Here is a 15,357-nt window from a genome sequence, read left to right as displayed (position 1 = left end):
GGGGGGGGTAGTTGATTGGTGCTGCCAGGAGTGTGTGTGTGTCTGTGTGGACCCCAGAGCCTCGTGCCCTGCCCTGCCAGGCCTGTTAATCTGAGCGTGCCGCTGACTGGGGTTACTGCTGTAGCCTTGTGTTTTTCACACTCTTGGCTCGTATGTCTTTGGCGTTCGACAAGCAGCCTCTCGATAGTTTCATGCTCCATCTCCATCACCCTTCTCGTCTGTGTGACTTTCAACCAAAATTTGCAGCCTCAAGAGTTTCTCGCTTCGTGCCGTCTTTAGCTCTTCTTGTCCTTGACTTTCCACAACGTTTTGCAGCCTTCCTCTTGTTCTCTCTCCCTGCACTTTACCAGCAGGAACGTTTTACTGTCAAACAGACGAGCATGTCATTGTTGCTCTTCCTGCCTTCATCTGCCCAACTTTCAATAAAAATAAAGTCTGCCTCTTCCGGTGCTTCTGTCATGTGCTCGCAAGACAGAACACGGTTTTCTTTGTGTTGTAAGCACAAGACGATACAAATGCATGCAGTGTGAGCTTCAATTTAGTAATGACATATCGATGATGTCATGTATCAAGATGCCACAAATAACATGCAGACACACTGGTCTGTGATGTATGGCCTGGTTCATGTAGTGAGTATGCTTCAGAAACACCCATTAAGAGGGCTGAACGCTGGATCCACACAACAGTGTTTGGAACTATTTGTCGCTGTATGGCAAGTGTTACTTCCAACACCCTTCTTGTAATTAAATATTATTTTAACATACTCCATTTCCTCCATTTTAAGTCTACAGGAGTATCGTAATTCGTAACTCTCAATGGCTCTAGATATCTGAAAAGATGTTGTGCCAGGGACCTCTATAAGAGAGGATTTGTGTATTTTTATTTTTCTAAATGATTCCAAATTTCCCCAAAACATTTATAGATCTACAAGTGAGCTCATCTCATCTCATCTTGCCCACTTGCAATATCCTCACGGCCCACCAGTGGACCCCGGCCCACAGGTTGAGAAATGCTGCTGTAGTACCATTTCCTCTGGTCCAGAGCGCTGTTATTCCCACACTCTCCCATATAGACTGAAACGTCCACTAATGTGCAAGGTCTGAACTGTAGTAAAAATAAATATTATTTCGCTACTCAGGGAAACAATCAGAAGTCAGAACCCCAACTTTTTTTTTGGTGTAAAATACACTTTTTGGACAGAAAACAAAATATGTCCAGCAGACGGATATTATTTTATTTACTCAAGTGCGCCGCCGCCGTCAATGGTATTTTCTATCGACCAGATCCAATAGGCGGCGCACTTGAGCAAATAAAATAATATCCGTCTGGTGGACATATTTATCTCATGGCCAAAAAGTGTATTATTTTACACCAAAGGTGGGGTTCCGAGACGTTTCCCACCACAGAGAATAGTTTTTCAACATCATCAAACTGCCTTTGTTTCGGTGAATAGCGAAATCGCATTCTTCGTTTTTACTAAAAGTGTGAACAGTCGCACGTTAGTGGACGTTTTAGTCCATGGGAACAACACTGCTGCTGGCAGAGCGGTAGAGAGAATGTCTCTGGACCAGAGCCTAATGATCGTCTGTGGAAGGAAGGAGCAGCGTGACATCTTGTCAGTGGTGGAAAGTAACTAAGTACATTTACTCAAGTACTGTACTTAAGTACAATTTTGAGGTATTTGTACTTTACTTGAGTATTTCCAATTTCCAATACTTTTACTTCTACTCCACTACATCTCAGAGGCAAATATTGTACTTTTACTCCACTACAATTATTTGAAAACTTTAGTTACTAGTTACTTTTCAGATACATACATTAACCACTTTAGCCCTATTTTATACCTAGGCTATTTGAAAATAGCCGATCTACAAGCTCACAACGCGTCGCGTGAGCTTGTAGATCTGCTATTTTCAAATATTTAGTACTTTTACTTTTGGTACTTTAAGTACATTTTGATGCCAATACTTTTGTACTTTTACTCAAGTAAATTTTTAATTCTGGACTTTTACTTGTAACAGAGTATTTTTATATTGCAGTATTGGTACTTTTACTTAAGTAAAGAATTTGAGTACTTTTTCCACCACTGGTAACACAATGGTTCCCAAATCTTTTAGCTCTCTAGACCCAGAGAAATCAGATGTTTGCCCGGGACCCAAACTAGTGAAAATAGCAGATCTACAAGCTCACAACTTCTTAAACATGTGTTTTCTAGTATGGGGAATTTATATTTTTTATATTTTCTATTTTTTTTTTCATGAAATTGTTTTAGAAAAATGTTTGAATTTTGTTTTCAACAAATGAAAATTAGTTTTTTTTTGTGGAAAAAATAAGTGACAAAATGCATGAAACCAAAAATAAAGGGATATATCCCTTTATGCGAATATATATATTCACTCTCGCGAGTCGCGACCCACAAATGGGTCCCGACCCACTGATTGGGAAACAGTGCCGTAACGTCCTCATCTGTAGAAGGATGAGGAGGAGGATGTTGTTGTGAATGAAGAAGAAAGCCATCATCATGTCTTGAATGACGGACCTTCACCGACTGAGGGAAAACGTCCATGACACACAGACCGAAGATAAGAACAACATGCGATCTGTATCGTGGTGAGAACAGGTGCGTGCGTTTGGATTTGTCCCTTGTTAAAAAGAGCATCGCACTGTGTGTGTGTGTGTGTGTGTGTGTGTGTGTGTGTGTGTGTGTGTGTGTGTGTGTGTGTGTGTGTGTGTGTGTGTGGGGCTCATTATTAGGCCTGATTCAGTTATAGTAGCCTGTATTTTACCATGTGAATTAAATGGCATTACATTTGAATTGAACTGCATGAAATCCAATGCCTTGTTGTTGATTGTCTTAAAAAATAAATGCTATGAGACCAAGCCTATTTACAGTTACGGCGTGAATTTCTATTTGATATTTGAGCTCCAATAACTATGGCTACAGAAGTCACGTACAGTAGGCCCGCCTTAACGCCAAAATAGAATGAAAGATGATTGATAAATAGCCTATATATATATATATATATATATATATATATATATAGGTGAAATCCTACACCTGCATCAGATCTATCCGTTAGTAGGGGTATAGGCCCCTAATTGGCAATCTGACGACGAATGTACAGGATAATGTATCTGTTTGCAGTCTATCATAGGGCTATTATTATTATGGATTCGAATACAGGGCTATTATTATGGAATAGAAATACAGGGCTATTATTATTATGGAATAGAATACATGGGCAGCCAAAGCAGCACTTATTCCATTTCACGCTTTCTAAGACAAGTAGAACAATATCCTTACTTATTTAGCCAATTAGCCTATTTTAAATACAGTCTTTAACAATTGACAGCAAATGTCAGCTTTTGTCCTGCTGCAGTGTGTTGCTCACAAGCTAAAGCATTGTTGACATAAGGCTGTCACAGCCTTGTTGGGGTTGTCATAGTGTTCTGTTTTTCCACACACAGACATAGTATTTATAGCCACTGGTTCTCAAAGTGGGGTCCTTGAAAGTGGTTCCAGGGGGTCCCCAGCAAAATCAGTTAATAAAGCCTGCAATCAGTTTAACCACTTTAAACCTATTTTGTACTTTGGCTATTCAAAAATAGACTATCTACAAGCTCACAAGGCATTTCGATGCGACATGATGTATTATATGCTTGTAGATTGGCTATTTTTTAAAGATTCTTGAAATTTTCTAACACAAATCTTCTCTCCTGGGGGTCTCTTTCCCTGGCATTAAGTATTTTCAGATGGGGGTCCGTGGCCAAATACTGTACTTATACATTCGGGGGTCCTTGACATAAAAATGTTTAAGAACCATTTATGTTACTTAAGCAAGATGTCAGAACCACTGCTCTAAGCAACTGCACCCAGAAAGCATGGGAACGAACGAGGTTCGCCGTGGAAATCAGGCTCGATCCCATAGCCTGGAGGGACTGCCTTGCTCTAATTGGATAATTGATTGTCATAGCAGCAGGTGGTTGCTACGGGGGAATACAGAAGCAGCACCAGTAGAGTAAACATGACAATAAATAAGCATCCATCTCCCATGTGAATGGCTTCACATCATTACTAACCTCCTCAGAGAGAGAAGCAGGCTCTCTGCTGACACTCATTCATTGCCTCTGTGTGGAGTGCTAATGAAATCATCTGTTGTCAGCATTCCTTCTGGGTGAGTGCCGCGCTATGAGCTTGTAGATCTGCTATTTTTGAAAAATCATGAAAAACATTTGTAACTGTCAAATGTAAACACATTTTGTATTTTCAAAATTCTGCGTTTTTTGGGGCAGATTTTGTTAGTTTTTTTTCGTGTTTTGGTTACTTTATTTCGGTTTTAGGGTTAGGGTTAGGTTATTTAATTCTTATTTTTGCCTGATTTTACCGATTTATTATAAAAAAAAAGTTTTTATTTTTAGTTTTTTTTAAAGTGGGGGGTATAAAATCACGGATCTGTGAGAGTGAGGGTGTCGCGTCGTACGCACAGTGAATGGCCGTGACGCCCCTGCTGCCCACCACCGCCGAGGTTGTGGGTTCGGTTCCATTGTGGTGCATCCGGCTTCGTCGAGCGTCTACAGTACACCAACACAACTGGATTGGCCCATGTTAGGTGGAGGGAAGCCGGGCAGGGAGAGTGATAATTGGCATTGCACGTAATCCTACGGGGGGGGGGGGGGGGTCACCTGACATCAGGGAGTGTAGGCGGGAGGAGTAGCACAAAGGCTTTAAGTCCTCCCGGTGGGGGCTCCTCACTGGCAGGTGAGTCAGTAGGAATGAACAGCCGTGACCACACAAATGTGTGGGGAGGAATTAATTGGCAAAAAAACGACTACAATCGGGGAGAAAAAGGGGTTAAAAGCACACCCTCGCATAAAGCTGAGCACTCTATCACAAAAAGAAATCGACCACCACAATTGTATGAGTTGTATTAACATTCTGTACCATACAGATTGGACAAAATATCATTAATTTACACTGTCACTGCACATGCTGCGTCCATTTGAAGGAACTCTGCTAGTATGGCATTCTGACTGTAAATGTAGGACAATTATGTAGCTCAAACGTTCTCATGTCTAGTACCCCCAAAAATGTATATGAATCTGGCCGTCGACCCCCATCTGAAAATATTTTTGTGCCAGGGACCCCCCCATACAAGATCTGTGATCTGTCACACATTTTTCAAATCTTTTCAAGATTTGTTTCAAAATAGCCGATGCATATAGGGTTAAAGTGGTTAAACTGATTTTGATGACCCCCCCCCAAGGACCCCTGAGCGTCCCCGGACCCCACTTTGAGAACCAGTGATGTAGCCTAGCTAGCCTACATAAGAGGCCTATAGGAGTTCTCATGACAGATCCTTCAATTTACAAAACATGTATTTTTTATTTATCGAATGGGTTCCTAGATAGTATAGGACTAGAAATAAGACCTATGGGACATGGAACAATATCGCATCACTTACCACAGTGGTTCTCAGACCCAATGGTTATCGAGGGGGTATCCAGAAAAATATGTTTGTGTAGCATCAAAATCAGTTTAATCACTTCAACCCTATATACCTCAGATATTTGAAAATAGCAGATCTACAAGATCGCCAATTTGAATGTTCTTACCAAACAGTTATTACACAACTGAGCATTGTTAAATACGGTGCGCAGACTGTTGCACTCTCAGTTTGAATGGACACTTACTTCACTAACAAACCTTCACTTCATTGAGTTCCTAACCAGTGGTGGAAAAAGTACTACAATTCTCTACTTAAGTAAAAGTACCAATACTGCAGTATAAAAATACTCTGTTACAAGTAAAAGTCCAGAATTCAAAATTTACTTGAGTAAAAGTACAAAAGTATTGGCATCAAAATGTACTTAAAGTACCAAAAGTAAAAGTACTAAATATTTGAAAATAGCAGATCTACAAGCTCACAACGCGTCGCGATGCGACGCGTTGTGAGCTTGTAGATCTGCTATTTTCAAATAGCCTAGGTATAAAATAGGGTTAAAGTGGTTAATGTGTGTTTCATAATATCATAATTTATATCTGAAAAGTAACTAGTAACTAAAGTTTTCAAGTAAATGTAGTGGAGTAAAAGTACAATATTTGTCTCTGAGATGTAGTGGAGTAGAAGTAAAAGTATTGGAAATTGGAAATACTCAAGTAAAGTACAAATACCTCAAAATTGTACTTAAGTACAGTACTTAAGTAAATGTACTTAGTTACTTTCCACCACTGTTCCTAACCAGCATCCATGTGTTGAACGTGTCTCCACAGCTGGTCCAGCCATGGTGTACGCACATTCAACGGAAACCAGTGGTGTCGATCCCTCCCTGTACTCCCCGGCCTTCACATATCTGACGTCCTTTAACTTCTCTGAGAGGGACAACTCAACGGTCCAGGCCGGCTTACCCACAACTCCTCCCCTCTGCGACCAGGATGGGCCGTCCGGCGGCCGGCGGAACGGGACCGTGGCCTCGTTTGAGCTCACCTCGGGCGAGGTGGCCGTCCTGGGCTTGGTGTTCGGGGTCCTGTGGCTGGTGTCCATCCTGGGGAACGCCCTGGTGTGCCTGGTGATCCACCGGAGCAGGAGGACCCAGTCCACCACCAACTACTTCGTGGTGTCCATGGCCTGCGCCGACCTGCTGCTGAGCCTGGGCTGCGCGCCCTTCGTCCTGCTGCAGGTCACCTCGGGCCGCTGGCCTCTGAGCGCCGCCGCCTGCAAGGCCGTGCGCTACCTCCAGCACCTGTGTCCCGGCGTGCAGGTGTACGTGCTGCTCTCCATCTGCGTGGATCGCTTCTACACCATCGTCTACCCTCTGAGCTTCAAGGTGTCCCGGGAGAAAGCCAAGAGGATGATCGTGGCCTCCTGGCTGTTCGACGCGGCCTTCGTCTCTCCCTGCCTCTTCTTCTACGGCTCCTCGTCCATGGACGCCGGCGGCAGCCACTGTGACTTTTTCCTTCCCGACAGCTGGGGCGGCATGGCCTACGCCGCCTCTCACTTCCTCCTGGGTTTCCTGCTGCCGGCGGTGCTGGTGGTGTCCTTCTACCAGCGCGTGGTCCGCTACATCTGGAGGATCAGCGCCGACGGCCACACGGTGCGGCGCACCATGAACATCGTGCCCAGGACTAAAGTGAAGACCATCAAGATGTTCCTCATGCTCAACTCGGTGTTCCTGCTCACCTGGACCCCGTTCTACGTGGCCCAGCTGTGGCATCCCAGCGAGACCGACGGCCCCAGCAGGCAGGTGGCGCTGTTCTTCACCGCCATCTCGTGGATTTCCTTCAGCTCCACGGCGTCTAAGCCCACGCTGTACTCTGTGTACAACGCAAACTTCAGACGGGGCATGAGGGAGACGTTCTGCATGTCGTCCATGAAGTGCTACCGGAGCAACGCCTACACCATCACGGCCAGCTCACGGATGGCCAAGAAGAACTACGTCGGGGTGGTCGACGTTCCTGTGTCATCAACAAAGACCCTGACAAAGGACTCCGTGTATGACACTTTTGACCGAGAAGCAAAGGAAAAGAAACTAGCCTGGCCCATCAACGCCAATCCTCCTAATACTTTTGTGTAGATCTGAGTTTTTGAAACTGTGGAGGAAAAAATAATAATTCTGGTGACACTTTTTGAAAAGTTGGGGTATTTGCGCCCTACATTCAGTTGCAACTTAGAGCAAAGCACTAAAAGAAGAAAAACTGAATTAGTGTCTTGTTTAGTCTATGTTTGACCACCAGCCAAATCTTGAATGTGTGTATATTTAATGTGCGTTGCAGTTCAATGGATTTCTCAGGTAGTGCAGTATACGGTAGTCTATTGTTATCATGTTTCCCGGACCGTCAAGATAAGGAGAGCTTTACGAAGAAGATTGTAGACGCTAGACGGAGATCATTATGTAACGTTTGTCACACTTGCGTTACCTTCACTCGTACTTGTAATTCTTGTGATTCCCATTTTAAAGCGAGGGCTAAACCCCATTCAGGTTAGAGAGCCGACTCCTGCACATCGAGGTTAGCTCCCTGAAAAGGACACCATGCCTACTGCCTGGCAGCCATGTTCTCACCTTTAAAAATGCTAACGCCGCGTTGTGCAAAAAGACATTGTTAATGTCATTGTGTGATGATACACTTGTGAGACGTCTTGTGTGTTCTGTCAACTGTGATCTCGAGACCCATGCTTTCTACAGAAGCAACAATAAAATCTATTCAAATAGCTACAATTCCTAAGGATTACATTACAATACATGCATGTATTAATGTTGATGTAAGATCTCAGAACCTGGTGGTCTGCAGAAATGTTTATCTGTGAATATATCCAGTCAGGGTGGTTAAAACACATGCAGGGCTAATAATAATTGCAATTAACGATTTAATTGTGTTTTTTTGGCATTGCACAATGGAACCAGGCCTGGAATTTCTTCTTTTTGGGCGCAAGACCACTTGCTTTTGATGGTGTACGTTTTTGAGGGCACAGAAGCCAAGTGCCAGGGGAGGAAGGCCATTAAACAAAACAATGCTTTTAAATTGATGGGAATTTAATTAAACTAGGCGTCGCACTGCCGATCCGACTGATATGCCCATATATGGAGATCTCTGCATCTGTCAGTCCTTGTCCATTTTATACCCATATATGGAGATCCCTGATGTCATCAATATATGCTCATATATGGGCATGCCCATTTTGTGCCCATACTGTATATGGAACTGACTGATTTGTTTGCACCTGATGCCACGACACATTGACGTTAGACAACACACTGCGTATTTGGTCATAGCTGCATTGGCAACTCCTTATATGGTTATGACTGAGTCATGGTGACATGACTTGACAGTGTGCCAAGGACCCCCAAATTGATATATATTTGGCCGCAGACCCCCATCTGAAAATGTTTTGTGCCAGGGACCCCCAGAAGAGATGTGTTAAACAATTTGAAATTATTCAACACTTTAAAGATTTTTCAAAAATGTTCAAAAATAGCAGATGTACAAGCTCACATATGCTTATGCAACAATAATGGCAATAATTGTGATTTGGCGATTATGACAGGCCTAAACACAAGGACACAAAGGGTGGGAATGTCCACTTTATTTATCACTGCATGGTTTGTGTTTACAGCAAATGTTATGTTGAAAATGGATGTACAATCTTACCAACTCCTCCCCTTAATTATTGAATTATATTGCATGAAATACAGAGGCTTACTAGACTAAGGTAATATTGCAGAGATCAAATAATGGCTACTTAGAGACTTCTTTAAGTATTTTTTTCCCATTTCCTCTAATAAGGACAGGAGGCTAATTGCCATCTTTCCATATCATCACGCTCTTCTGTGCACAAGGTATTACAGAAACCTAAAGATCATTATCCACAAGGTTCGAGGGTATCCAACCCATTTTAGGTGCTTTTAGTATAATAGTGCAGGGGTCTGCAACAGGGATCTGGGCTCCTAGGGGGTCCTCAGAGTTACTACAGGGGGTCCACCAAATCTTCGTGTGATGATTGGTAAATGCTTTTAAATTCAACCACTTGAACCCTAGCATCCCTATTCTGAGGAATAGCAGATCTACAAGCTCACAACGCCTTGTGCTGCGAGGCGTCGTAGAGCTTGTAGATCGGCTATTTTCAGCAAAGAGGTTTGGTGTAGAGGGAAAAAAAGGTTTTGCGTGCTGCATCAACACTGAGGAACTGACCCAATTAGTTCTTCCCAATTTAACAAGGTGCAAAGTGTTTACCTGAGGCCTAATGATGTTTAAAACAGTGGTTCTCAAACTTTTATCATTCTCAAACCCCCAAATTAATATGAATTTGGCTGCGGACGCCGGACCCCCATCTGAAAATATATTGCGCCAGGGACCCCACTTTGAGAACCACTGGTTTAAGGGACATAAGCAGCAAAAGTCTGATTATCTTCTCCGTTCCATGGATTAAGGAATTTACATTTTAGAACGACTTGAACAGAGAAAAGAGCTATATTTGTAATTAAGCTGCAACTTCCATCCAAACCGCTTTCATTTGCAAAGAACAATGGAATATAAGATGAAATCGTGAGAAAATAGGAGTCGCAGCGCTGCATAATAACTTTTCCATGGAATTGGCTTCTTAACCCCATTGTTGTTAAGATACTTAATTTCCCAGAGTCAACGTTCAAACAGTTGCCATTTATAATTGTAATATTTTTTTTTCCACAAAAAGCAGACACTAGTCACGCAACATCTTAAAAAAACAAAACAAACAAAAAAACAAAACAAACAAAAAAACAGTGGAATTGCAACTTTCTCTGTTCGGCCAATCCAACAGACCCGGTCCAGACAATGCATGGGCCGGACTTGTGATGACGAACACACTACAAAAGATCCACAAAGTGCTTTCTTTCGATCCAATATATAAAATACAAATACAAAAATAGATCCACATACATACTGTACATCCAAATCAACGTATCAGTACTAACATACATTTTGACTCCTGGCTTGTGTGCTAAATTTGTATCTTTTATGCAGCATTCAAGCAGTTTGGTCTTACATGCTCCCACCTGCCTCTGGGATTCATTTGAATGCCTATACCAGTAGTGAGGCCAACATCTTCTGGCAAACATTCTTAACAACCACCATTAGCATATTAGTAACAAGCCAGACCTTATTTCCAAGTCCAAAAATCCCTTTGACCATTTCTAGATCCATACCATTCAAAACTATGACGGGTGGAAAACGGAACAAAAGGAAGTGGCCTGTTGCTTATACCAGATGTGTGAACTTACACAACCATTTTACATGCATTATACCTTGTGTACGGAAACAAAAAAATACTAAGCAATATACTGGTTAATTAGGTGTTGTTTTGCTGACACAGATACAGCATCTATATTTGTAAATGACATGTAACTTCTGACAAGGTTGTGTATGCATCTGAACACCTCTCCTAAACTTTAGTGAATTAGACGAGTTGTAAAAAGCAAAACTATGCTCATCTTTTGAACAAACATAAGGAGGTCTGGTGGTTTACTGCAAGCTTACGTGCCCCTTCCTGTGAGGCACGTACACAGGAGGAGTCAAATCTCACTTCTAAACCACACGACAGATTGTACAGAACGAAAGAGGGACCAACAAGGCATTTTTTTGTTTTAGTTTTTTGCTCCAAGGCCTTTGCACTGACTCTCTGTGTAGGAGTCGTTTCTCTTTCCAGGGGCTAGAGAGGGCAGAATGGTCTTCCAGAGAAGGTTAGCCCTGGCCGTTGCTGGGCATGTTAGATTTGCTGTTCTTGGACGTCTTGGTACTGCTGCCTTGAGGCATTTTCTGCTCGTCGCCTGTGAGGAGAGCCTTGATTTCCGCGGGGATCTTCCCTTGGTCCATGGCTGAGCACCACTGTTTGTACTTATAGGGACGAAAACAAAAACAAAACATGGTACACGTTAACATAAGCTCTACCGACGGCAGTTACACTTTGTTCACAAACCGTGTCACTTTTCAGTAGAAAAATCAATTGTTGTTCTTTGAGCCACACCATTGATTAGTGAAGTAGCCCTAACCACATACTGTAAGACCCATTTTCTACTTCATCATATGACAGTGTTGTGTGAAAATAACAGATCTACAAGCTCACAGGTCCTCTCATCGCGACACGTTGTGAGCTTGAAGATCTGCTATTTCGCATTTTTTATGCGTAATAGTAATGCCCAAAATAGAGATGCCAACTAAGTTGAAAGTGATTACGGCTAATTTGATTTTCAAGTCACAACCATAATTGGCAAGTAAGCAAATTAGCCCCTTTAGTCTGGCTATAAAGCAGAGGTTCTCAACCTCTTCTGGATCAGGGTCCACTTGATAAACCCCAGAAGCGTTCACAGCCCACCCATCAGAAGCGTTCACAGCCCACCCATCTGGCCACTTAACCCTATGGCTGCCGTGTTAAGAGGTCAGATAGGTGGGCCGTGTGCATTTTCAGAACATGTTTATTTTACTAATCAATCAATCGATTGTGTGTTTTACATATTTTTGCTGTTGATATTATCAATAAAATCTTAGTGTTTTATCAATTATTTGGGGGCCCACTTGCAGTATCCTCACGAGTCACGGCCCACCAGTAACCCCCGGCCCACCACAGGTTGAGAATGGCTGTTCTAGAACCAGTGGTTCTCAACCTGTGGGTCGGACAATTTAAGGACTTTTAAGAATAAATAGAAGAAAGAAATGAAATGTAATCAACAAACTGGTATAAAAACTGGTCAAACATTTGGCCAAACTGTCAAATAATATAAGAGGCAAGAATTGTGGAAAAAAAAGACGATCTGCAAGGCAAGCTCACAGTTGCGAGGCGTTGTGAGCTTGTAGATCGTCTATTTTCACAATATTTATCTGTCGAACCGAGTCAAACAAAATGTGATGCCTCAACTCCTACAATTCCAACTGCTTGTCAGGGTGGGGGGTCCCCAGTTAAAATATGATCATTTTGGGGGGTCCCCATAATGACATTGACAAAGCTAGTAGGTACCATCTCCAGCTCCTCTCGCAGTGCACAGATGGCCCTCTCCTTGCTGGACACCAGCTCTTCCAGGTACTGGTAGCGCAGCTTCTTCCTGGCTCGGCACTCCCGTGCGCTCTGCCTGCTGCGCTCCAGCTTGGCCTTCAGGTCGATCTTTGCAGGTTTGCGTCCCCGCTTCCCAGGCTTCTTCACTTTACCTCCCACGATCTACACACACACACACACACACACACACACACACACACACACACACACACACACACTTTTGTTTTCCAGAACCCTACAATCATCAGTTTACAGTATACTGAGTCCACTTGGAAAACTCAACTGGCTTGAGTGATGGATGGGTTAAAATGTTTCAGCCTTGTGCATAAAGGGAGTGTCTTTACAATAATAATTCAATAAAGTATCTAGAATATATCAGGAGAAAAGTGAAGCTGTGATCCGGAACTTATTTTGATGAATAATGCGTTATTTTATTTATTTTTTACCAAGCTGTAGGGTATGTTATGTTATATTAATACGATAACTAGGACATGTGCAGTGGATAGAGGTGATCTCCCTACTCTTCCATTGAGACATTTAGACACTGGTGTCAGGCACTGGTTGACAAGCAGCACTGCCTGAAGCTCATACTGCAATATCTCCCCTGACCTGCACATGACATACGAATAGGGCACACAGTTGACAGGTGCGTTGCGATTGGTATTGCGTAATCAATCACACCTGTGTGTGTGCCCCATACGTATATGCACCCCAGAGGAAGTTTGCATTAAGTCCAGTCCTGACTGTACTGAAGCATGTCGACCCGTGGTCCGTGTGCAGATCGTGGGAAAAGTGGAGAGATTTGACTAAACACACGTTTTCTGACAGAACTTTGAAATGGATACGAAAGAAACTAGAGGACAATATCTGACCCCAAGTTGGAGCAATTAATTATAGGGTGAGTAGACCACGATGAGTCTGCTACCCAGTAGTCAGGGGATATTAAAAAAATCTTGGAATAAATTCCTTACCAAAAAAAATCTTCACCAATGTGTTTGTAAAGGTGTCTAGTAACACATCTCACAAAGACTGAAATGCAGTTCCCCTAGGAGAATTTGTGACAGCTGCTGAAAGTTGGGGTACCCACCATAACCTTATGCGGGAAAACAAACTAAATTTAATTCTGTTTTAAGTAGCATGTGAGGGGTCTAACTAGGGTGTTTTTATGATTCTGAATCCATTGAAAGCATTTGTTTTGCACCAAAACCACTCCTTGGGCTAAAAACGGCCATAGCCATCCCTTTCCAGGTATACTTTTTGTGTAAAAAGCCCATTGAGATTGGGCCGTTTTTAGCCCAAGGAGTGGTTTTGGTGCAAAACAAATGCTTGCAATGGATTCAGAATCATAAAAACACCCTAGTTAGACCCCTCACATGCTACTTAAAACAGAATTAAATTGATTTTTTCCCCCCGCATAAGGTTATGGTGGGTACCCCAACTTTCAGCAGCTGTCAAAAATTCCCCTAGGGAAACTGTGTGTTACTAGACACCTTTACAAACACATTGGTGAAGATTTTTTTTGGTAAGGAATTTATTCCAAGATTGGACATTTTTCTGCTAATATCCCCTGACTACAGGGAGTGATCTATGGCTGTGTACAGTATATGGAATACATGAAATGTATGTAATATGATATCACAGCCATTCTATTGTGTATATGGAATACATGAAATGTATGTAATATCACAGCCAGTCTATTATGTACATAGATACATGACATGTATGTAATATCACAGCCAGTCTATTGTGTACATGGATACATGATAGCTGTAGAATACAACTCTCGTAGACGTATTTATGATTCTGAAACGTCAGAATCATAAATACGTCTACGAGAGTTGTATTCTACAGCTAGATACATGACAGGTATGTAATATCACAGCCATGCTATTGTGTATATGAAATACATGACATGTAAGTCACATCACAGACATTCTAGGGCTACAGTATTGTCAAACGGAACTGCATTTTGAACTGTTTTCGCTGTTGTTTCGTTTTTCCCCCAGACAGACAATAACACCAATCGACTTTTTTTTTCTCGATGGTTGTGTCTGAAAGGCTCGTTTAATCCCTGGTATCAAACAATGGTTTTATTAGCCAGCAAAACGCAGAGGGACGTGTTGAATGTAACACTGTACACATCAGACATGTGTAGCTACAGTGGTTAGCATTACCTTGTTGTTGTCGTCCATTTTGCTTCACCGTTGTAGTCAGTCAGCTCAACACTAGCTGAACACGACCCGTTTGTTTTTACAACACAAAGCCTCGGGGGGGTGAATGAATACAAAGAGAATCCTAAAAGTCATTCAGGATGTTTTAACAGTGTTCACATGACGCCTGCTAATAGCTGCTATGCTAATGCTATCATGAAGAGAGTTTCCTCTGACTGCAATGTTTTGTTTTTAGCCAATGTTTTGTTTACATCGCTCCGGTGTTGCCAGGTTTTGTGAGAGAAATAAGCAAGCAACCAGGTCTAGGAAAACAAGCTCAAAAGAAGCCACACTTTAAACATAATATCATCAGTGGTGGAAAAAGTGCTACAAAAGTCCAGAATTAAAAATGTACTCGAGTAAAAGAACAAAAGTATTGGCATCAAAATGTACTTAAAGTACCAAAAGTAAAAGTACTAAATATTTGAAAATAGCCGATCTACAAGCTCACAACACGTCGCGATGCGACGCGTTGTGAGCTTGTAGATCTGCTATTTTCAAATATCCTATGTATAAAATAGGGCTAAAGTGGTTAATGTATGTTTCATTATATCATAGTTTACATCTGAAAAGTAACTAGTAACTAAAGTTTTCAAATAATTGTAGTGGAGTAAAAGTACAATATTTGC

At 42.2% G+C, this 15,357-nt stretch overlaps 2 protein-coding genes across 3 annotated transcripts; one reads left to right on the top strand and one right to left on the bottom strand.

Moving 5' to 3' along the window:
• Positions 1–6,282: 6,282 nt before the first annotated feature.
• gpr19 (G protein-coupled receptor 19) lies at positions 6,283–7,572 on the top strand (the record flags this gene model as incomplete). Its single annotated transcript, XM_080421224.1, has 1 exon — positions 6,283–7,572. One exon carries the CDS (start codon positions 6,283–6,285, stop codon positions 7,570–7,572), a length of 1,290 nt encoding a protein of 429 aa, XP_080277350.1.
• A 1,499-nt stretch (positions 7,573–9,071) lies between these two features.
• Positions 9,072–14,942, bottom strand: crebl2 (cAMP responsive element binding protein-like 2). Of its 2 annotated transcripts, none has more exons than XM_080421049.1 (3): positions 14,693–14,942; positions 12,483–12,680; positions 9,072–11,365 (listed from the first exon to the last, which is right to left on the bottom strand). In XM_080421049.1, the coding sequence occupies exons 1-3, from the start codon at positions 14,708–14,710 to the stop codon at positions 11,213–11,215; spliced, it is 369 nt and encodes a 122-aa protein (XP_080277175.1). In that variant the 5' UTR covers positions 14,711–14,942; the 3' UTR covers positions 9,072–11,212. The 2 variants fall into 2 exon arrangements, with proteins under 2 accessions (XP_080277175.1, XP_080277176.1); XM_080421050.1 differs by having other exon boundaries at positions 12,483–12,682; positions 14,698–14,942.
• Positions 14,943–15,357: the final 415 nt, after the last annotated feature.

Source organism: Gymnoscopelus braueri (genome assembly GCF_963280865.1).
Source record: "Gymnoscopelus braueri genome assembly, chromosome: 23".
Classification (NCBI taxonomy): Eukaryota; Metazoa; Chordata; class Actinopteri; order Myctophiformes; family Myctophidae; genus Gymnoscopelus; species Gymnoscopelus braueri.
The sequence above is the reverse complement of the archived record's forward strand: the minus strand, read 5'-3'. Positions and strand labels throughout refer to the sequence as shown.